This window comes from Manihot esculenta, chromosome 9, assembly GCF_001659605.2.
Source record: "Manihot esculenta cultivar AM560-2 chromosome 9, M.esculenta_v8, whole genome shotgun sequence".
Lineage (NCBI taxonomy): Eukaryota > Viridiplantae > Streptophyta > Magnoliopsida > Malpighiales > Euphorbiaceae > Manihot > Manihot esculenta.
In genome coordinates, this window is record NC_035169.2 from 33,694,336 (window position 1) to 33,717,870 (window position 23,535).

At 32.5% G+C, this 23,535-nt stretch overlaps 3 protein-coding genes across 7 annotated transcripts; 2 read left to right on the forward strand and 1 right to left on the reverse strand.

The window, feature by feature from the left end:
• The first annotated feature begins 1,851 nt into the window (after positions 1 to 1,851).
• Positions 1,852 to 4,129, forward strand: LOC110623444 (cation/calcium exchanger 2). 2 transcript variants are annotated; one of them, XM_021768390.2, is made up of 2 exons: positions 1,852 to 2,010; positions 2,089 to 4,129. In XM_021768390.2, exon 2 carries the CDS (start codon positions 2,276 to 2,278, stop codon positions 3,974 to 3,976), a length of 1,701 nt encoding a protein of 566 aa, XP_021624082.1. In that variant the 5' UTR covers positions 1,852 to 2,010; positions 2,089 to 2,275; the 3' UTR covers positions 3,977 to 4,129. The 2 variants fall into 2 exon arrangements, with proteins under 2 accessions (XP_021624082.1, XP_021624083.1); XM_021768391.2 differs by having other exon boundaries at positions 1,896 to 2,010; positions 2,071 to 4,129.
• A 1,401-nt stretch (positions 4,130 to 5,530) lies between these two features.
• On the reverse strand, positions 5,531 to 10,562 carry LOC110623625 (protein EMSY-LIKE 3). Of its 3 annotated transcripts, none has more exons than XM_021768625.2 (9): positions 10,391 to 10,562; positions 9,913 to 10,032; positions 8,804 to 9,003; positions 8,554 to 8,663; positions 8,269 to 8,431; positions 7,543 to 7,761; positions 6,727 to 6,798; positions 6,583 to 6,631; positions 5,531 to 6,012 (listed from the first exon to the last, which is right to left on the reverse strand). In XM_021768625.2, the coding sequence occupies exons 1-9, from the start codon at positions 10,422 to 10,424 to the stop codon at positions 6,005 to 6,007; spliced, it is 975 nt and encodes a 324-aa protein (XP_021624317.1). In that variant the 5' UTR covers positions 10,425 to 10,562; the 3' UTR covers positions 5,531 to 6,004. The 3 variants fall into 3 exon arrangements, with proteins under 3 accessions (XP_021624317.1, XP_021624316.1, XP_021624318.1); XM_021768624.2 differs by having other exon boundaries at positions 5,531 to 6,038; XM_021768626.2 differs by lacking the exon at positions 9,913 to 10,032 and having other exon boundaries at positions 5,531 to 6,038.
• Positions 10,563 to 16,060: 5,498 nt separating this feature from the next.
• Positions 16,061 to 23,453, forward strand: LOC110623403 (microfibrillar-associated protein 1). 2 transcript variants are annotated; one of them, XM_021768340.2, is made up of 5 exons: positions 16,061 to 16,216; positions 16,717 to 17,972; positions 18,859 to 20,250; positions 20,358 to 20,410; positions 23,230 to 23,453. In XM_021768340.2, the coding sequence occupies exons 2-3, from the start codon at positions 16,786 to 16,788 to the stop codon at positions 18,968 to 18,970; spliced, it is 1,299 nt and encodes a 432-aa protein (XP_021624032.1). In that variant the 5' UTR covers positions 16,061 to 16,216; positions 16,717 to 16,785; the 3' UTR covers positions 18,971 to 20,250; positions 20,358 to 20,410; positions 23,230 to 23,453. The 2 variants fall into 2 exon arrangements, with proteins under 2 accessions (XP_021624032.1, XP_021624033.1); XM_021768341.2 differs by having other exon boundaries at positions 16,062 to 16,216; positions 16,733 to 17,972.
• The last annotated feature ends 82 nt before the right edge of the window (positions 23,454 to 23,535 follow it).

Genomic DNA, 23,535 nt, shown 5'->3' on the forward strand with positions numbered 1-23,535 from the left:
ATTTTAATTTTTTATTTAATAAATTTTTAAAAAATATTCGATTCAACCTTTATTTTTAATATTTTAAAAATATTTCAAAGTTAATTATAATTTAATATCTTTATATTATAAAAAATAATATATTATTATTATTAATCGGTTTGATTTTTTAAAATTTTTAATTAAAATTAAACTGAATAAAAATAATTAAAATTTTAAAACTAAAATTAAATTAAATTAAAATAAATAAAAAATCAAAAGTAAAATTTTAAATTAATTTGATTTAATTATTTTTTCAATTTGAATTATTGTTCACTCATAAACTTATTTTGTTTAAATAATTATTTTTTAGAAACTTTCTCTCCATTAAAAAAAATTAATTTTTTAAGAAGTGAAGAAGATAAATATTAATTAAATATATATATTTCCAAAATTTTTAAATTATTCAATTGTCTCCAATTAAATAAGCTTTAAAATTATGTACTATATTTAGTCAATCAAACTAGACGACGACGTATGCCTAACTCTTAGTCTTACTTGAAAAGAAAACTAAACTTTCAGACTGGTGAAAGGGAAATTCATCGATCAAATTGGGTTGGATAAACAAAGAAATTGATTGAGAGAGAAAAGAAAGAGTAGATTGCATGGTTTCTACAAGGAACTAATAATTGCAAAATTTTTTGTGCGGATTAGGTGCAGGCCGTTACTGAGTACAAGAATATTCCGGGAAGGCTTGACTTGGTCACTTTAGCCATGGCGGCTAAAAATTGCCCAAGTTTATGGCTGAGCTTTCAGAGCCATTGTTAAGCTCTTACAAAATCATAAGTTACTTGACTACTAATCAAATAAAATAAAATTCATTTATATTTTTTTTTTTTTTTTAGAAAAAGAGGGATAGAGCCCTTATTTTATTAATCTAGGCCATAAAAGCCCCAACCTATCAGCATCCAGTAAAAATTTAATAGTAACAGGAGGCCATTGATGAATTTTCAAATTAAAATCATCACCAATGGTTAAACTAGTCAAACGATCCGCTACCGCATTTGCTTCCCTGTAAATTTTTACCATCTTGACTTCCCAGCTTCTATTGATAAGATCACGACAATTCCTCACCAAATTAGCAACTCTAAAAACTCCTGCACCTCTACCTGCAAGTAAATCTAACGCGAGTTGAGAATCCGTTTGAACTTCAATCTTCTTCCACCCTGAATCCCATGCTAATACTAAAGCATAATATATTCCCCATAGCTCAGCTTCCATTGCTCCACAATTGCCCAAAAACCGTTGAAAGCCCAAAAGCCATCTACCTTCATTGTTTCGAAAACAACCTGCACAACTTGCCCTTCCTGCTGACAACAATGCACTACCATCGGAATTCACTACCACCCAGCCTGTTTCTGGCGGCTTCCACCCAACATACTTCAAAGACCGGCCTCTCGGTCCAGACCCAGCCTGCATCGAAAACCTCCATGCATGAACATATTCTTTTGCTTGAAGCTGAATAAAGGACGCATCAATAGTATCCTGGTCATTATTCTCATTAAAAACCAACAAGTTTCTTCGCTTCCATAACCACCAAACGACCGAACTAAAAAGCACATCCCATAGTATTCCATTAGCCAATAACCCTACTTTTTCTATATTAGCAGATAGCCATAAAGGCACATTCAAAATATCAAAAAATGGAGAAACGAAATTGGTAGGTAAAATCCCAAAATAATATTTATTTTTTAAAAAAATATTTATTTTTTAAAAAAATATTAAAATATTTAATTTTACACGTGCCATAATATTCCATATGGCGATTTGGTTCTTCTCCTCTTGTTCTATGGAAATTTTCACACGTGCTAGGGAACATGACAGAGATGATACTTCATGCTGCAGGAACGTCTCAACTAACCGAACTGTCACAGAGACTTTATTTGCTCGGCCCTCTCCCTTAATATAGTCCTTTTCCTTTAAGTTGGTTCATGCTTAGTCTGCTCAGCTACCGAATATTTGGAAGAGCTTGGTTTCTATCTTTTTCAACATGTGAGCCCAAAAAATTTGGTTTTTTTTTGGATCAATCCAGTTTTCTTATTCTTGATTTAGTTTAATCTTGTTTTGCAGGAAAAAAGGTGTTTGCTTTAGTTGATTTCTCCTAATGGGTTATTTCTTCTTTGCCTCTCTCTGATTTTGTTCAGTTCTAAGTTGATCTTCATCAACTAATAGCTTGATATCCCATTGAACCAGTTCAAGAATCATGATTTGGGATTAAATTGTTGTGCTTAAGATAGAATTTGGTTGAGTTCCTTTGATGGGTATCTTGGTCTCTGTTTCTGAGAACAAAAGATATATCATATTGTTGAATATATCATTTCTGTTTGTGGCATGCGTTTTCTTGATTCTACAGTTCAGTTCTTCTCGATTTCTAGTTCTAACCAGCTCACAACACGATACCCAACAAGAGTGCAAAGTGTTGGAAAGTTTAGAAGGCGACCGAGCCAAGTGCCATTACCTTACATCACATATTAATCCATGTGTCTCTGAAGGTTATATTGACTATCTCCACCTCTTGTATTGCAATTTTGGAAGAATTCCTCTTTTGGGCCATTGTTTTCTATTTCTGTGGCTTCTACTGTTGTTCTATTTGTTGGGGAACACAGCCTCTGAATACTTCTGTTCTTCCCTTGAAAATTTATCCAGTTTTTTGAAATTGTCCCCAACGATTGCTGGGGTTACTCTCCTTTCTCTTGGCAATGGTGCCCCAGATGTCTTCTCCAGTCTAGTATCCTTCATGGGTAGTGGAACTGGTAACATTGGCTTCAATACAGTGCTTGGTGGTGCTTCCTTTGTCACATCTGTTGTGGTTGGAATTATGAGCATCCTAGTGAAGAAAAAGAAGATCAGAGTTAACAAAGGTGCTTTCGTTAGAGATGTTTGTTTCTTGCTTTTTGTTCTTGCATCCTTAAGTTTCATTTTGCTTCATGGAGAAATCAATATCTGGGGTTCACTGGGATTTTTGTCCGTGTACATTTTCTATGTGCTTGTTGTTTATTTCTCGGACATCCATTGGAGTAAAGTTGAGAAACATGCTAGTTCAAGTTATGGCAGCGACTTAAGGCTACCAATTTTAAGCAACATAGGAAAAGGGGAGGTAAATTTTGTGGACGAAAGTGGTGGTGATGCCGAGGCAGCAGAAATCAGCAAGTGTTGCTTTTGTTTAAGACTGCCTGCTCCTTGTCGTCTGCTGCTTAGGATCCTTGAGATGCCACTTTACTTGCCAAGGAGATTGACAATTCCTGTAGTTTGTGAAAAGAGATGGTCTAAGCCAATTGCAGTTGCTTCAGTGGCACTGGCTCCAGTCCTGTTATCAGTTCTTTGGAATCCTCAGGATGAAGATGCTGGTTTCTTGAACAGAATTATGGTATATGGAATTGGGCTCTTGTTTGGGATTATATTTGGGATTATTGCATATACAAGAACTGAGAGTTCAAGCCCACCAAAGAAGTGCCTGTTTCCCTGGCTTGCAGGAGGGTTCTTAATGAGTATGGTTTGGAGTTATATCATAGCTCAGGAATTAGTAGCCTTGTTGGTTTCCCTGGGGTATATATTTCAAGTGAGTCCTTCAATTCTTGGGCTGACAGTTCTTGCCTGGGGGAATTCACTGGGGGATCTGATTACCAATTTGACAATGGCATTGAATGGAAAACCTGAAGGTGCACAAGTTGCTATATCAGGGTGTTATGCTGGTCCAATTTTCAACATCCTTTTTGGTCTGGGTTTGTCTCTTGCTGGCTCATCTTGGCATCACTACCCATCTGCTGTTGTGATCCCAAAAGATCAATATCTATTGGAGACATTATGCTTTTTGGTGGCTAGTTTGCTGTGGGCACTTGTTATATTACCATGTAGAAACATGAGGCTTGATGGTGTCTTGGGAATAGGGCTTCTGGGTATTTACATAGTTTCTGTGTCTGTGAGGCTGATTCAAACACTTGGGTCTTTCCAATTTTGAGTTGCATGTACCTAGCCCTGGCAACCTGGCTTCAGACCATTTCTCTGTACAGTAAGTGATCATCAATTGTAGTATTAGTACATCTTATTTTAGTTTGCTACTTGTTTTCAGCATATTCTCATCAAGAAATACAATACTGTTTTGCCTTCAAAATTTATGGGATTCGAACTCACCACTGGAACTCGAGATTTAACCCATTACTGAGATTTTAGGTTTGAGTAATGCTTGGAAAAAGGGGAATATAAAAAAACCAATCTTGATAAAGATAAAGCAGCTTTTAACCGGCCAAACATTAATAATTGACAGAACAAAGAAATATACTGATATGATAACGATTCCTAACAAGGAGACAATTTAATAGTCCAAAGGGTACCAATCACTGCAGTGAAAATTCGCAACCGTCCAATGAAATTGAACAGTGAATGTCAACATGTACTCGAAAATCAATTCTCCTACTAGGAATCATTTGGTGTGAACTTGCCCAAGACAGAGAACCTAAAAACCAAGGGCTTCCTCTTATTCCGAAAACAACAACTGTAAGTGCTGAAAATACCGACAGTAATTGAGAATGGTGTCTGAATTTCCAGAAATGAGAATAAGGAAATGATAGAAGGGAAAGAGTGGATGTATAGTTGTCATTGTTTGGCAGGATGCTTACGTTAGCAAACATCAGAGTGCGCACCCAGTTGAATGGTCGCATAGCTTCTGGGCAAATTCAATTGTTTGTGGCATCACATGGCCACCCCACTTGTCCAGGCTAAAAATATTATGGGAAACATAAATGAAACTCTTCGTATTTTTTACGAGTATGTATTTATACTATTTAGTTGATATAATAAATAAATTAATATTTTTTAATAAAAAAATAAAAAGTTTTTAGCTTTTACAAAAATAGATATTATGGTAATTGATTTTTTTTTTTAAAAAAAATTGCATCTTAAATTTACAGAAACAAATATAGACAATAATGATTTTTGTTCTTTTCGGCCCTAGAGAGTAGAGACGTGAAGGTTTTGGCTTTTGCCAGCTTGAATATAATTCAAAAAGGGTATTAGATAATAAGTAACAAACTACATTCAAAGAAACAAATAATGGTAATTATAGTCTTTTTTTTCTTCTATTTTTGTAATTTATGAATGTGTTTATAATTATGGTAACTAATAAATTGCTAGTTATTGAAGAAGTGGATTTAAAATATTGATTTCTAATAATTTTCAATTTTCTTAAACTGGGCAAATTGGGCTCAAATTTATGAATCCAAAATTTTAAAAGCCAATCCAACTAAATCTATTTCAATCTCTCACAAATATCTCTACCCTATTAGTTTGTCATACCATGTAAACAGACTCTAGTTTTTCCAGGCTTAACTGCTTAAGGACAGAAAGCAGAAATGCATAGCTAGTAGACCTACCCCAAGGACTTATCTAGCCTCATGTTTTTTCTGTGCAAAATCTAAGGGCCAGAGCAAGACCGCCATCGAAAACCCTTACGTCTCACACAGAGAAGGATCTCTGGCCTCTGGGGATGATAAAAGAAAATGCGTATGGATCATGATGATAGAAACAATGACAAGCCCAGGCCCCACAATGTATTGAATCTAAAGTCTCGTACACACACTAGACAATGCTCAATCACGATTCCTGCATCCTTAGGCCTCAATACACCATATTTGAATTGAAACTAAGTAATGCATGCCTGTCAGAATTTAAGAACCGTTGACATAAGAAAAGAAACAAAGAGCATTACTCAACGGAGGAATGAAGAGAAAAGTGCAATATCTACAATTTCTATGCCTAGATTTGTTTTCTACTGTATCTGTTATCAGGCTGAAGATCTACATGACTTCATATATGGTTAATAATTTTGAATAACTAGCCTCAATCATAGTGTCTCCTCATTAGCTTAGCTTGCATGTTGATGCCACTATTGCAAAATAAAAGCCTTCACTAGGGTAGCCATGCACGCAATCTACTACGTGCCTAGGGAAGTCACCACTCGCCAACATTGTGTTTGTTTCCGTGAAGCTCCTCATAGGACTAGTGCAGTTGATTGGAAGAATCACCTACAAAATCCACCAACTCTTCAAAATAATATTTAAACACATTTTTTTGGGTAAAAATGAAAGAAGAAACCAGCATAAAAACCCATTGATGTGTTCTGGAAATTCTAAAAGTAATATTTATCACACAATTTTTAGAATGTAAGAATGCATACTTTAACATGCTATATGGAAATATAAAATGTTAACATAATAAACTGCAAACAAGAAGATGAAACTTATTAGCTAATCTAGTTACTTTCCTTTTTTTTTTTACTTGTCTTTTTGGGAATTGTGTAAAAAATAAATAAACCAAAGCTAATTTTTTTTATTATTTATGAAAAAAAGGTTTTGGGAATCGTCTTTTCAACTTGTCCAACTTGTTTAAATTTGTGGTAACTTGAATTTCAAATTGGATGAAAGAGATTTTAAACGTATATGGGTGGTACAAAACCTTTTTTTCTGATTAATCAAGATTGTGGTTTGATAGAAACAAGACCACCTCCATTTCAGATATAAACAAAACAAAAATGAAAAATGCAAATGATCAAACTGAAAAGTGACTCACCCACATCAGCAAGTTTATCAAGCGCCCCAAGGATAGCTTTTTCATGATCCTACATCAAATTACATAAAATCCTAATCATTATTAGACACTAGAGCTTTCTGCTATAAGATAACAATTTAAGTGCAAAGTTTTAAATGCAATTACTCTCAAAATCAGTTTTGCCTTCTCAAGTTGAACAGGGTCGGGGTCTTCTCTACCATAGGCCATCCTCTCAACCTGAGAGATATAAAGGTTTTAGACGTCAGAACAATAGGAAGCTTGACATGAAATCTAAGAATTGATTTCTAAGCTAAGAGTATATATTGCGAAATAATAAATTTCCACCCATAAAAGTTATAAAAGAACCAAAAGTCTCAAGCAATTGCACCTACAGAATTAAAGGCTGCTGGCTCTTTCTTCTTCTTCTTCTTCTTCTTCTTCTTCTTCTTCTTCTTCTTCTTCATTTTGTTTTTTTTTCTTTGGAAATTAACTATTTAGTCCCTATAGCATGTTAAAACTCACTTGTTGGTACCTCTGCTTCAAAAAATGCATTAAATCATCTCTAACATTTTAAAAAGTCAACTAATTAGGCCCTCCGTTAATTTTTGCTGTTAAGCATTGCAAGAAAGTCTAAAATGTCTTTGATATGGAGGGACTAATTAGTAGACTTTTTAAAACGTAAGAGACGTTTTAATGTATTTTTCAAAATAGAGGTATCAACTAATGAGTTTTACTATATCATAAGAACTAAGTAGTACCTCAAAAGATAAATGGATTCTGCCATGCAAACCAATAGCCTAGATCCACCAATTAAAGGATATACCAAAAGTAATATAAGTTATTGCTGACTATTACATTATTATTCCTTGCATGTATCAAAGTTTTTTCTGAAGTAGCCGTTAAAGCAAATTTAATACGGTATCCAACTTTAGTTGAAAATTTATAAGCCCAGTAACTTAATGAAAAGTAGAGCCATTTCACCTCTAGAATAATTTCATCTGTTGCACGAATCTTAATGAACTGAGAATGATTCTTGAATTTGCTGGAACCAGCCACATGAAAACCTGTCTTCGAATGAGATTGTGCTGGTCCTCCCTTGTTGCTAAGTGGTCCTGAAAAATTGTGATCAACCACCTTCATAGACTGTACAGAGGAAAGCACAGCTAATTCATCCCGTTGTTGATTGTCCTTGTAGTGTGTCTGTAAATAACCAAAAACTACGTTTCATACAGTATGATTACATAATATTCAAGAATCTATACTTTGAAATTTCAAGGCGCACTACAACCTACATCAAATTAGTTAAAATAAAGCTAGCATTCTAAGTACAAATCCTAATAACATCTCTTACACTATAAGGTGTTCTATGTTACTATTATATCAAAGTAAGGGCCCTCGATCCTCATAACAACCATTATTTTAATTTTTTATCAACCAAAGGTATACACTACGTTCTTTGAATGAAATTAAGAATGAATCAGAAGAACAGTCAAATGACACATAGGCCACTATTCATGCCCTAAGTGCATCTCTAAATTTCTTCATAGCTTTATACTAAACTTAGTCTTGGACAGCAGTTCCATCTAGGAAGCATTGATGGGAACAACTTCTAGAAATGTGCCGCAAATGCTACTTCATCTTTGTCATTGAAGTAAACATTAAATGTAATATGATGAGCATTATCAAGCTTGTGCAATTTCTGCTTACTTGGGCCAACAAGGGTATCCTTGCCAAAGAAGGTTGATGATATAGCACATATTTCTGAGATTTCAAAGGCCTCTTTTCTTGGGGAGTATCATCCACTGAATCAATAGGACCAGAATTATCCAATTTAGCAGAGAGTGATTTGTGTGCATGTTTCTGCCATTCCCTGCATTGAATATGGAAAACCAGTTAAGATATAGTCCACATGTTGGATAATCATAGAGCTCAAAATAATCCAACAAGGACAAAACAATAACTAGAAGGTAAGAGATTTACAAACACAAACACCTTATCCTTTTTATTGACTCATCAGAATTAATTTTAACAAGCAGTTGACCATGTTCAGTATCTGTGACATTAAGTTCCTTCCGCAGCTCTGTAATGAGCCACTCCTTACCCTGAAAATGTAAGAGGGTCTTAGACGGGCAAACAAGATCAAACACAGCAGGTGATACTAAAAATAGCACAGATAGGGACAATTCATACACTAAAAAGAAGATAAAATTAGGAAGCTTTGGACTGATTGAAAAAAAAATACCCAGGAAAGGAGATCAGATTGGGCATTGAAAGCCCTCAAAACAGAAGAGTATGCCTCTTTTTCCATGCTGTGGATTTGAAAATTAATGTCCTTGTCATCTGTTCCACAAGGTGGTTCTAGCAAAGACGCTCTTGGAGCCCCAGAACTATGAGCATATGGAGGACTTTTAACATTGCGCATCATGATTTGTCCACGACTTCCTAAAATGAACATCAAATGAAATTATGAAACTAATGTTCTGGTAGCCAAACCAGATGACACACACACACACACACACAGTTATTTGATAGTTTAATATTAAAAATTGAAAATGCTTAAGAAAAAATCAGCACATCATTGACTTATTGGTCAAACTTCCCTCAGGCACTTAATTCATCTCCTGTAGAAGCCTATAGACCGATATTCACACCCAATTCACTTGGAGGTGCGCATAGTACTGCAGTTAGTTATGACCTTTTCTTTGCCATGTTGTCAAGTTAAATCAGCTGAAGTTTTCTTTCATGCTTACTTCATATTCATAATGAAGACCCTTTGGCATTATAAAAGGGTTCTCTTCTCAACTAACTTAAACCAATGATAATTATCCAATCAAACTTGAAAAATTTTGAGCATCCAAGCTGAAAAGGTGCATAGCTGGCTAGAACAGAACATCAATTATAAATCTCTTTGGTCATTTCTGGTTCTAATAATTGGAAGGAGATCCCATAAGAAACACAATACTTATCCTCTCTCATTATGCCATTTCAACCTTGTCAGCAAACTAGTATCTATTGCTGGCAAAATACTTCATGTGGCGAAGGAAAATCTGAAAATTTCTATTCTGTGCAAGCACAGAAGATAAAAATTCAATAATACATCAGCAAAATATTGGCAATATATTCATAGAATTTAGATAAATGAAGATTCAAGAGAATTATGAACTATTACTATGAATCTTTAAAAATTCCCCATCTCTCCCCTTCCAGCTAAAGCAAAGAAACGTAAGGTAGGGCTGCCTGTGTGCTTCTAAATAATCCTCTCACCTCTCCACAAGTCATGACAAGTAGAAGAATATTATCTTCTTTCAAGTGATCCTCTAACATCATTTGAATCGGGGTGCTATTCATTACCATTTTCCTTTTTCTTCAAAGCTCTTATATATACAAGTGGGTCTAAAATGTCCCCATTATACCAGGCACCCCACGAACATGCACTTTTTCTCTCAAGCAAACACTCGTCGCAAGTCCCACCTGTTAAAAAAAATCCAGAAATAAATAATTGAAAGCCTGTTGTGTATAAGAGAGACAAACTCTTATATCAGGCTTCTCAAACTCCTGTCATCTTTCAAAGCCCGAAACCCTATCAAAATTCACTAATTCAAAACCTCTGAACCTAGCAAGAATTGAGCTCTGCTGGGTTGCTGAGAAAGAGAGGAAATTCTCCTGGAAAGAAAAACCTTTGCATTCTAAAACTCAAATAAAATTGGTCAAATGCTCCTAACAACAAACATGATGATATTTTAGTTAAATCACGTTCTTGATGTGTATTCTCGAGAAACAAACAGAAAACGAGAGGCAAAAAAGAAAAGAAAATGGAGGAGAGAGTTACCGGTGTGATCGTTCTTAATTCTGTGATAATCCATAGGAGAGATTGGGAATCAGCTTGAACATTAAATGGATTCAACTGGATTATTTGATGGTTAATCAATCAATTCTCTCTAGGAGATTTTCTTTCCTTCTTTTTCTTTTTCCTCACTGGAATGTTTTGGCGGGAACATATACCCTACCCAAAATCTGACATGTCCCTTGTTTATCTTTGTAGGAAGGAAAATTATTATTCAGTAGAAAATTTATTAATCGATTTCTTAATTTTAAAATTTTTAAAAAATTATTAATTATTTTTATTAATTTTAATTAATATTTTTTTTAATTAAAAATTAAAAATTAATAAAATAAATCTCACAAATTTATTCAAATACAGATCGTGAAATTTAGCACAGATTTAATTAGTACTGTTTAGTTTATGAAATATATGAAAATTTGTTAATAGTTGATTTATTTTTTAAGAATATATTAACATATTTTTAAAATTTTAAAAATATATACTAATTAAATCTTCTTTAATATATTTTAATTTTTTAAAATATTTAATAATTAAAATTAATAAATGTACTAATTATTAGATTTTAAAATTGTAAAATATTTTAATATATTTTTTAAAATTAATAAACCATTAATAAATTTTTTTCATAACATATTCAGTAAATAATTATTTTTCAATATATGAAATATTTCCCATGAAAAAATATAAAAGGTTTTCTTTAAATTCAAATTTAAAAAAAAAAAAATTTGATAAATACACGGTAATACAATTTTCAATTTCCTCCTAATATAACTTTATCCAGGTTAACGGAGAGAATCTTTTCTCTATCTTTTCTTCCGTTTTTTTAGGAAGCTTAAGCCCACTCCAACCTCCTTCAAATCTTTAAAGCAGCTTTATAATAAATTGTATTGGTGCATAACAGTGCTATTTTTTTCATGTTAATTTATAATATAATTTAAAATTTTAAAATCTTTTTCATAAAAATCATTATTTATTACTTACATATTTAAAACTTTTTAATTAGGTTCTTATTCCTTTACTTTCTTAATATATTATTTTTTAATTTATTTTATATTTTATAATTGTAAAAATTTAATTTAAATTGATATATCATCAAATTATAAATAATATTTGTGATAAATTATTTTATTTATAATATATTATATAAAATGTGTGGGATTACATGTATATTATAATTGAAGCATATACATTAATTAAGAATACATTAAGCAACAATACACACTATAATTTAAAAAAAAAAAACAAGGCATACCAAATAAAAATACAGAAAACATAGACAAATATAAAATAAAAATATTACATAAACACAACACATATTTAATATTTTGGTAGGTCGAATTCGGATTTAGTAATATTATTAAGATATTGATTATACACATTGGAAACAGATAACGGTGGTGCTTATTGACGTTGAGCTACTTTTTCTAATATTTAAACTTTTTATTAGTTAGTATATGATTTGTTCGAAGCTGCCATTGGTATGAAAATGATGCATAATTTTTTTTGTATTGGAGGAGTAGCGTCTGATCTACTTCATGGTTGGATAGATAAATGACGAAACATTTCACGAGCAATTAAATCGAGTGATAAAATTTTAATTTCTTTTTTAAATTATTTTAAATCTAAAACTCTACTTCTTATCGCCCTTTTCTTTTCCCTTCTTGCAATTACATTCGCCAAATCTTAGATGGATTTCATTTCAATATGCACGTTTAGATGATATACATATTTATTCTCACATTTTTCAATAAAGTCATATGAAATCTTAAACTAATAGTATTATGATAAATTTCATTTTAGAATCCATCGCGGGAAGAATTTGATCTCAATCTCTAACTTGGAATGATATGCATTTCTATCCCCACATTTTTTTATAAAGTCAAATAAAATCTTATACAATAATTAAACTAACAATATTCTGATAGATTTAATATTAAAATCGACTGTTTGATGGATTTTTTCACAATCTTTACTTTCGGATGATATGTATCCCTATTCCCACATTTTTCTAATAAAATAATATGAAATCTTATACAATAATCAAATCAACTAGATTTTACCGTTTGATGGATTTCATCTCAATTTCCACCCTAAAATGGTATGCATTACTACCCTCGCATTTTCCAATAAAGTCGGATAAAATTTTATATAATAATTAAATCAACAGTATCATGATAGCTTTCATCTTAATCTCCACCTTCAGATAATATGCATTCATTTCCCCACATTTTTCTATTAAATAATGTATTATTCTAATATATAAATATAACTCGTATTTTCTAGTTTCTCCTAAATTCGAGTCAAAAAATTCTACAAATTGCTACTTAAAATAGATTACTATATTGGAGGTACATTAAATAATGATACTAAAAATTTATCATCTTCTTCTTCAAATATTGATGATTATATTTCAGATGATAATGAGTTTGAAGCGAAAGAATAAGCAGTTAATCAACAAATTCTTAGAAATAAGATGAGATTGAGTAAATACAAGATCAACACCAAGTTTCTAGAGGTAGCTATGTTTTAGGTCATCTAGTAATCAATCGAGATTGTGAAGCGGTTTATCGTAATTTATTTTTATATTATTTTTCAGATAATCCATATTTCAATGATGTAATGTTTCGTCGATGATATAAAATGCCTCGAAATTTATTCTTTCATATTGTCGATGTAATAAAAATATATGGTACGTACCTCGAACAACAAAGAGATGCAGTAGGTAAATTTGGATTACTCTTCAAAAAATCACAATTATATATGTTTCGAATGTTAGCATATGGTTTGTTAGCAGATGCTACCGACGAATATGTGAAAATTTGGGAGTTCATTGTAATTGAAAGTCTAAAGAGATTTTGTCGAGATACCATTAAGGTATTTGGTGAGCAGTATCCGAAATCACTAACAACCCAGGATGTTGCAAGGCTTCTTTATACTATAACGTGGCTTTCCAGGAATATTTGATAGTCTCAGTTGCATGCATTGGAAATAGAAAAATGGTCATACTATATGGCCTGGCCAATGCACAGGTCGCAGTGGATTGCTAACGATAATTTTAGAAGTTGTAGCTGATTATGACTTTTGGATATGATATGCATATTTTGGAATGTTTGGTTCCCATAATAATATTAATGTTTTAGAGTCATCACATTTATTTATTTTTCGACCTTAGTAAAGGTATTGCTCCTCCCGCTCATTATATTATTCAAGAAAAATAAAATAATATGAGTTATTATTTGGCTGATGGTATATAATCAAAGTGATCAAATATTATGCAAACTATTTATGAATCTCAAACAAGGAAGAAGAGGTATTTTGTAATGAAACAAGAATTATGTCGAAAAAATGTTGAACGTGCTTTTGAAATGTTGCAATTACGTTTTGCAATAGTTGCAGGGTCATTACATTTTTAAAAAAAGAAGTATTGCATGATATATTAACTACATGTATTATCATGCATGCACCTATTTAAGAGGATAGAAAATTTCCAGCTGAAATAGTTATCCATGAAACTATCCAATTTGAATAATTTTTAGCTCGATACAAAAAAATTAAAGATAAAAATGTCTATTTTACACTTCGTAATGCATTAATAGAGCATTTGTGAGATTAATATACAAATTTAAATAATCACCTAAATTAGTTTGTATTTTTTTTATTGATAATTTAATATGTATAAGTCTATTTTATTTTTATTTTGTTAATTAATTTTTAATTAATGTATGTTTATAATTAATATTTAATTAATATATTTTTATAATTAATGTTTAATTAATACATTTTTATAATTAATATATTTTTATTTATTTCTAATATAATTAAATATTTGAATATCAAATGAAGATGTAAAATATATAAATGTCCATGATGAATATATAAAATGATATAAAATTTTTAAAAAATAAATAAAATTAAAATAAAATAAATAATATAATATTAAAGAGATAGTAAAATATAAATAAAATATTTTTTTTAATGTTAAAAATAATTAAAAATTAAAGATGATATTACGTCATTTTAATATTTTACAATAATGAAAAAATAATTTATAGCATTGGAGCTCACCTTAATATGTTAATATATTTATTATGGTCACATTGTTAGTTTTTTTTGTCCTATTCGGATTGAAACCTCCTTCTCAATTCCTCAAATAGTGGGCTTTTCCACCTCAGGTGATTTTTTTTTCTTTTCTTTTTGATTTGTTTCATTTTTCTTTTATTTCTAAGATTGAAAATCCAGCAAAATAGAGCGAGATTTCTTTTTATTTGTGTTTTTCCCTATATTGTTTTTCTCTTTAGCTAGCATTTTTGTTGCTTTGTATACAGATAGTTGCTGTTTATCAGTTTAGATCGGGTTTTCTCTTTCTGCTTGCTTTGAAATGGAATGTTTCTGTCAATACTGATTGTTTCTCTTAGCAAAGAAATGACGATTGGCTATTGGGTGACGGATTGTGGAGCTTTGCCTAAGAAGGTGAGATTGAGACATCAAAGAGCTACCTATCTTTACCCTCGCCAACGATGACGTTTTGATTTGTGGTAGTTTCTTGATCAGGAAGCTATCTGCACTCTTTCATATATTTGGCTGTGAATTATTCTTTCCAGCAATATTTGTAGTGAATCTCTTCATAGGCCACGGGCCTTTGCTCGTGCTGATGAATTATTACCTTTCCACAATTTTGTTTAAATTAATAAATTTCGTGTAGTCTGAAGTAAATGGTGGAACTATAATTTGATATTTCATTTTCATCAATTTTTTACACTTTAAAAATTAAAATAATAATAATAAATGACCTCTAATTGACTATGTAATTTTTTACACTTTTAAAAAATAAAAATATTTATTTTAAAGATTATTCTATTAGTGAAACAAAAATTTAGAGATTTTATTATAATTTAATATTAATTTTTCCAATTTTAATTTAGTTCTCTAGTAGCTGTAATATTGATAAGTTGAAAATAATTAGCTTTATTATCAAATACTTAAGATTTTTAATACAAATTAACTAACATTTTTTTTTTCCAATTGACTTTTATTAAAACTTATAATTTAGTCTGCGTTTTTAAATAATTTAAATTTCAAATTTTCATGCCAATGAATTAAAAGTTTCATTTAAATTTAACTAATTCTTCATTGAATATACTTAATTTTTAAAAATTTGAATCATAATAATTTGAAAATATATTAAAATATTTCTAAAATTTAAGAAAATATACTAATTAACAGTTAATTTAAACCCTTAAATCTTTACTATTCAAGAAAAATATATTAATAATTAATTTCTCAATTTTAAAAAATAAATTAAATCACCCGTCACCTTTTAATAAAATATATTTATTAATCTTTTCATATTAAAATATTTTAGATATTATTTAATATTTAATAATTAAAATTAATAAATTAATACTTTTTTAAAAAAGTTAAATATATTTTAATAAAATTAAATATAATTTAGTACTTTATAAAATTTAAAAAATTAAATAATAAATTTTTCTATAATTAAATAATAATTTCCTATTAAATATTAATTTATATTGGATAAGCTGGACTGAATTTAGATAAAAAAAAAACCTTTGGCCCGATTTGATTCGAGTAGTCCTGCCCGGATACTGAATTACTGATCAGTATGATTGGAGTCTTCAACCCGACCGACATATTCATTCGGGCTGGAAGGGCGTGATCTGCAGGTGGCCCCCTTCTTCAAAAACAAACCCCTACTGTTGCTTATTCTATTGTCCAGTTTTTCTGTGGCTTTCGCCTTCGAAAGCTTATCTGGTAATCGGAATAAATTGTTTGACAAATCATAAACTTCAGGTTAGAAATCACATTATTCTGTTCTAGGGTTTTTAATACTTGTGTTTATCAAATCGATGTGTCCTTTAAATTTCATTTTTCGATTTTGTTTTATGATTCTTAGATTGATTCTCTATTCCCTTAGATTGCATGTTGATCCCTTTTATTCAATATATTTTTTCGAGAAATTGAAATTTGGAAAAAGCTAGGGGCGAAAAATCATCCACGGTAAAGTGCACAATTTGACATTTGTTAGGTTTTTTTTTTTTTTTTTTTTTTTTGTCAATTCTGTGGAAGACTCCTTTGTGAACGCGATTATGTAATGGTTGAAGTGCCCTAATTTTTCTTTAGCGTTCATTTTGTTTTATTAATGGTTAGATAAATTTGTTCTCTCTCTCTATGTATCTCTTTTCCTTTTAACTTCTTAATTTTAGACGCTGCAATTTTTTTTTTAAAGAAATGCAGTGTAGTGGTGTTTGAGGTCTATTATTATTGACCAAACTTCTAATTTAGTTTTTCAGTGATTGTATATACCAGGTGAATATAATCTGAGATTGGATTTCTTCTGTTGACTGTTACCCTGGGCAATCATGTCAGTCACGGCAGGTGTCAGTGATATTGCCCTAGCTGTCAGGGACAAGCTTAGAGGTAAAATTGGGCAAACTAAAGTTAAGAGGTATTGGCCTGGCAAAGCACCCGAGTGGGCAGACGATGCTGATGAAGATGGGGATATCAGAATGGCTAGGGCTGATGCCCTGGAGAAAGCTTTTCCTACTCAGGAATATTCAGATGTTGCTAGGAAAGATGATCCTAGGCTGCGACGTCTGGCTGAGAGCAGGATTGATAACCGTGACGAAGTGAGAGCTGATCACCGGCGCATCCGTCAAGCTGAGATTATTGCAACAGAAGAGGAAGAAACCAGAAGACAAGAATGGGCAGATATGGAGGAAGAGAATGAGGAAGCATTGGAGGAAAGAAGAAGAAGAATTAAGGAGAAGTCACGTTTGAGAGAGCAAGAAGAGGCTGCACTTCCTGCTGAAGAAGAGGAGGAAGAAGTAGAAGAAGAGGAAGAAGAGGAATCCGAGTATGAAACTGACTCTGAAGAAGAAACAATGGGTATGACCATGGTCAAGCCCATCTTTGTGCCAAAGTCTGAGAGAGAAACCATAGCTGAGCGTGAGCGGCTTGAGGCTGAAGAACGAGCTCTCGAGGAAAAGGAAAGAAGGAAATTGGAGGAGAGGAAGGTGGAGACAAAGCAAATATTGGTTGAGGAGATTCAGAAGGAAGAACTAATTCAGAAGAACTTGGAAATGGAGGCAAATATTGCTGATGTGGACACTGATGACGAAGTCAATGAGGCAGAGGAATATGAGGCTTGGAAGGTGAGAGAGATTGCAAGGATCAAGAGGGATAGAGATGATCGTGAGGCAATGTTAAAGGAGAAGGAAGAGATTGAAAAGGTGAGGAACATGACAGAGGAAGAGAGGAGGGAGTGGGAGAGGAAAAATCCAAAACCTGGCCCAGCACCGAAGCAGAAGTGGAGGTTTATGCAGAAATACTACCATAAGGGAGCTTTCTTCCAGAATGAAGCTGATGACATTGCTGGTACTGCTGGGTCAGATGGAATTTACAAGCGTGATTTCTCTGCCCCCACTGGGGAAGATAAGATGGACAAATCCATATTACCGAAGGTTATGCAAGTAAAACACTTTGGCCGTAGTGGAAGAACCAAATGGACGCATCTTGTCAACGAGGATACAACTGATTGGAACAACCCGTAAGTTTGTTCTGCCTGCAAATTTGCGTTTTCTTTTCTGTTTATTCCCTTCAATTTGCTCTTCTCTAAGCATTCATCTCTCCTTAGGTGTAATCTGGTTCATACTTCCTTGTCGCTGAATGCTCAGATTATCCAAATAATATATGTATATAACCTAGAGAACATGGTAGCTTACATAACAAGAAATTTCTCAAGTGCGCACTATAATTTTAAGCAAGTCCCAGCTTAAACTCTAATCCTAAGCACGATAGTATGTTCGTGTTAATATAAATCTTTAACTGCAGATCTCAGGATATTGCTTTGCATATAATATTAAAATAATGCAGATTAATTTCTGTGGCACCAAGTCGAGTTGAATCAGCTATTACCAATAACTTATTCAGTTATCCTCTTTTTCCGTGTTTCATTCTCCATCAAACCCAGGAAGAGGGTAATGGAGTTGGTATATTTAAAAGAGAGAGAGCACTTATCCTTAAGTTCCTTAACCTGTAACATTTGTATTGAAAATGTAGGAGTTGGTGGATTATTTATAGAAAGGAAATTGAATTTTTTGTTCCAGGCGTCTCTTTTTTTTTAATTGGCTGTTAACAGTAATAGATGGTCTTTGAGCAATTTCCGAGCACATGCTTTATTGGCATTTGGGTATTCTTTTGTCTTCTCAATTGGGGAAAAAATGGTCACAACTATTGTAGTCTTGGTGGTTTGCTGGGATTAATTTCTGAAATATTTTCGTCTGATGGAAAGCAGTTTTTGGGTGCATCACCAAATGCCCTCTTTAGTATTATATTTGCCCAATCAAAGACAACAAAAAACAAATCCTGATGCTTTGCTCAAAAGCTATATTTAGTTTCTGGAAAAATCCCTTATCATTTTGTTTGTTTTGCAGGTGGACACACAATGATTCTCTTCGTGCAAAGTACAATGGAAAAATGGCTGGAATGAATGCACCTATAGCGAGACCCAGAGGAAGCAAGAAGTTGAAGGATTGGGGGGTGTGATAAATTTTGAGGGTCTCAGGTCATCTCTGGCTGAAGTCATTTTAGCTGTTCCGTCTTTAGCAGGAGATATTAGAAGGGATCTGAATTATGTAACTGTTAAAATCTCTAGCTTCTTGGCAGCTATCATATAGGTTCATGATCATGCATTCACTTATCTCTGCCCTTTTTAGTTGTGTAACTTTTTTCAAATTGTGGTGAAGAACAAGAAATTTAGGCCTTGATAATTCATGAAGAATTTCACGGTCAAATATTGGTGAGATTTTTCTTTTTTCTTTGTTCTTTTTCCCTAATTCTATTTGCCTCTTTCCATGCTGTGTTTGCGGCCATTGAATACCACTTCTGTGGAAATTGTTTCTGAATATTATTTTAATATAATACCTTAGCTTGTAGAAATAATAATGAAAAAAGCCCAGATATGATGGCTAGCTCTCTCGCTAGTTCCGATCTATAACAAACCAAGGCAGCAGCGCCGTTCAACTGATTTCAGGCGAAGAACGCTTGGTTCTGAAACTGTAAATTGAACTCCTTTCGGACAAATAATTGCTTTCTTTCTCTTCTTTATGCTCTCCTCTTATCAAGATAAAATTGTTTTCAAACTTCGACTGTCAGGCTTCAGCTTTCTCGATTGAAATTATGAAGAATGTTAATTGCGCCGACTTCAAATTGAAATCATAAACTTTATATTACAAAATAATTAATTATTTTTCACTTAATTAAATTTTATCAGATATGTAAAATTCATAAAACCATGCACATCAGCACATGCAGGCTTTCAAGGCTCAACTTCAAGGGCCTAAGGGACTTAATACGAAACCGTCTCGGCCCATTTTAAAACCAATTAGAATTGAGATCTTCACCGTCCCCTTCCGTTGCAATCCTTCCTTCGCTCGTGGTCATGGCAGAAGGAGGAGAAGATTCCAAAGTCAATTCTCCACAACCTTCTCCTGTATGCTCCTTTCTTCTATTTGTGTGCTCCTTTTAGTTGGAGATAGATTTTCTCAATCAAACTTCCTTAATCGTATCGAATGTTTGATGCATGTAGCAGTTTCTGGAGGTCAACTGCAAAAGTTTGGGTAAAATAAGCCGCTTTGCGGCGGGTACCAAGGCAGGATTTGCAGTGTCTTTGATAAACAGGAAGTTAGAAACAGGAGCCCCTCTTGTTTCGCATATTGAAGCAGTTAAAGATGAGGAGGAACCGATAAGTTTTGGGCCAGATGCGGTTCTTGTGGATTATAGCAATGGCTGGAAGTTGCAGACTGTTACTGAGTTGGATTTTGGTGGTAATTGATTTCTTTTTGTCTCGATTATGTTTTTGTTTTGTGGGTACTGAATGAAGTAGATACCAGTGTTGGTCTATGGTGATATTTCCCCCTTTTTGATGGAGTAGGTGTTAGAAAAGCAGAAAGCATTCCGATGATTCCAAGACAAGCTCCTAATGTGGTATGATCTTTTTGCTTATCTGTTTGGTGTTTTGTATGTTTGGGTGTGTTTTGGTAGGATCTGATATTTGAGAATTTCTTTGATATCCTAACATTTATTGATGAAGCAATTATTCACTGCAAAATTTAAATCTTTGTTTCAATGTTTGTTGCAAAACCATTATTCCGGGGAAAATAGTATGGAATATGGATTGGTATTTTTCTGGGAAAATAACAAAATTGGGTCGGTATTTTTTTGCTTGCAATCATGTTTTGCCGACACAGGTCATGTAGCCAATTTCATAGTAGAAATTCAAGTTATTCATGTGTAAATTCATCAAATTACTGAAGTCTTCCATTGGATCGGATCCAGCCCTAGCAACATTTTCTGGTGCCCAAACCACTAGTTATCTTTGCATGTTTCTGAAGAATTTGAATGCAAAATTACCCGCAAGTGAGATAGCTCGCCAAGAGCATAACAGATGGACCCAGTTTTGGAGAATAACCATCTTTTGGTTGGATCCGTTTCAATTGCTTGGTTAAGATCCAAAGCAGCCTAGTATGTGATTCATGTTTATATATATTTTTAGTTCTTTATCAAACACTAATGCAGGATCATTAACATGGTCAAAGAAGTCTATGCAGTTTAGAAAAATTAGATTAATAACCCTAGCTTTTCCTTCTTAGAACATGTTCCAGGATTACATCCTCCAATATAAGAATTCCCTATTAATCAACATGATGAAATGCGATAAGCTTGTTTGGGAGCTGTTCCCTTATCAAATTCAACATTCTAGTTTAGACCTGGCCATAGTCCAGGTTGGGTCCAGAACCAGATGGTCAAACCTTGGGACCAAAATCCATCATCACTTCAAGGGCTAGACCTTAAGGGTTTCAAGCTCAATCCCCTCTTCCTGACCCACAATTATTTTCATTTGGGCTCCCTTTCTTTTTAATATAAAAATTAACATTGGATTGCATAAAACTCAGAATTGAACAGGAATTAGAACCAGAAATGTCTTTGAATTGGATTTACGGGGTCCAATTCAGGGCCATTCCAACCACAAATTGTGTTCAAAACAAAAATTATCCATGGTGACTAGCCTATTTATCTGCTTTCCAATTTAAAAGCATCCTCATTGTGTTTTGTTTTTCGGGTCACTCAATTCTTTTCTCGACTTGAGTATTTTTCCTGTAGAAAGTGTTGCATAATCTTTCATGTCGTCTTTTCAACAAAAAATCAGGTGCACAACTTGGTTGGGATATATTTTCTTTTGTTGGATTTAAAAGTGGAAAATGGTTAATAAAGAGATAATTGTGTTTTTCTTAATCATTTAACAAGGATCCTTGTTTGCCACATAATAATATTGTAAGATTTTGTGTAGAATTGATGAATCTATTTGAGAAGATAGAGAAAATGCATAATTTTTTGTGCAAATTCACAATGATAGGCTGCATGTTAAGACAACCATTGATCCATTGGATTGTCTTTCAAGGTTATGCTTCCAGAGGTTTTGATGAGACTTCTAATTTTAAAAACCTAGTAATTTTCTGCAATTGATTAAACTTTTGATACTCTATAGTGACAAAGTAGTCAATGTTGTGTTAATAATGTTTTTGTTCATGCCAAATATATTTCTCCTACAACTCAGAATGGAGATATCGAGTGCGTTTTCAAATAACATGTGGGACATGAATTGTATTGATATGGGGAATTCTAACTCTTTATTATCATCAAATGAGGCATGTGCTGAGGCTAATAGAGAGCAAATGATTGTTCTCTTGAGCTTTGTTGATGAAGATGATTTTATAAATAACGCTTTTTCATCTTGCTCATGGGCAAGATACATATATTTCGATGAAAATATGCTATTCTTTCTTATTATAGTCTCAATAATCAATATTCAAAGTGTCTGTGGCCAAGTATATGTTAGCACTAGCAATGTGCATGATAAATAGAAACATTTGCCAGTATTATTTCTCAATGATTACCCTTAAGCATATTATGTGCATTGTTCAACCTACCAATTACAATTAGCACTAGTTGTTGCATCTCTATAATTTTAGATAAAAAAATATTTAATAATTTTACTGTACACATTTTTTTTATCCCATTGGTACTTGCTAATTTATAAAATACTATATTTGTTTTTGTCTTTTAATTATTATAAAAATATAATATAAAGAGAAAAAAAATCTGAAATCAAGTTTTAGTTTGCCACTCCACAGTGCTAGTCTATTGTGGCTGTACTATCCAAAAGACCAGGTTATTTTTTAGTAACAACATTATTTTGTCTGTCTTGATTCTCCTTTGAGAGGCATTTGCACTTGGAATGTTATTTATTTAGGGTGAATTACAGAAGCGTCCCTGGATAATGTCACTACTAACAAGTTGATTCTTGCATTTACATAAACTCATTAAGTCGTGCTTAAGTTTTGATTTTGTTGAACATTTTCCTCCCTCCATCTGTTTAGTTGTTAATACTTGATGAAAGTAGAGCAAAACACCTTTGTAGAATAGGGATGTTTTAATATTCTTTTAAAAAATAAATAGATGAAAGTGTTAATAATAGCGAATTTTAAGGATAAATAGCTATTTGTTTTTGAAATTTGACTAATGGAGTATGCTAGAAATGGATGGAAGGACTAAAGTGTTTAATGTAATTAAAATTAGGGACGTTTCATGAATTTTTCAAGGCACATGGATCAACTTGTTAATAATGGCAATACTTAGAGAAGTTTTTATAAATCTTCCATTAATTCATCTTGCTTCAGATAATATTCAATAAGATTTGAAAAATATTGAGCTCATGATCTGTACATTGCTTTTTGTTTCAGCAGAGTTCTGATGGCCAACGTCCAACAAAGCTAGTTCCTAAATCAGGAGTCAGTTCTCTGTACATTGGAAAGATATTACTTGCCTTTATTTTTATTTTTGTACTGGGTGCAATTTTTACATTGGCCCTGGAGAATCTTCCAAGTTTGATACTGTTAATTAACTCACGTATTCAACACTAATTGATATTCCTGAACATATATTTATGATTCAGAAAATTACTTCCAAATACTCTTCTGCTATCCACTTTGTGAGGTTTATCAATGTGTCAAGGGAATTCCTTATGCCTAATGCCACCACAGATGCTATAT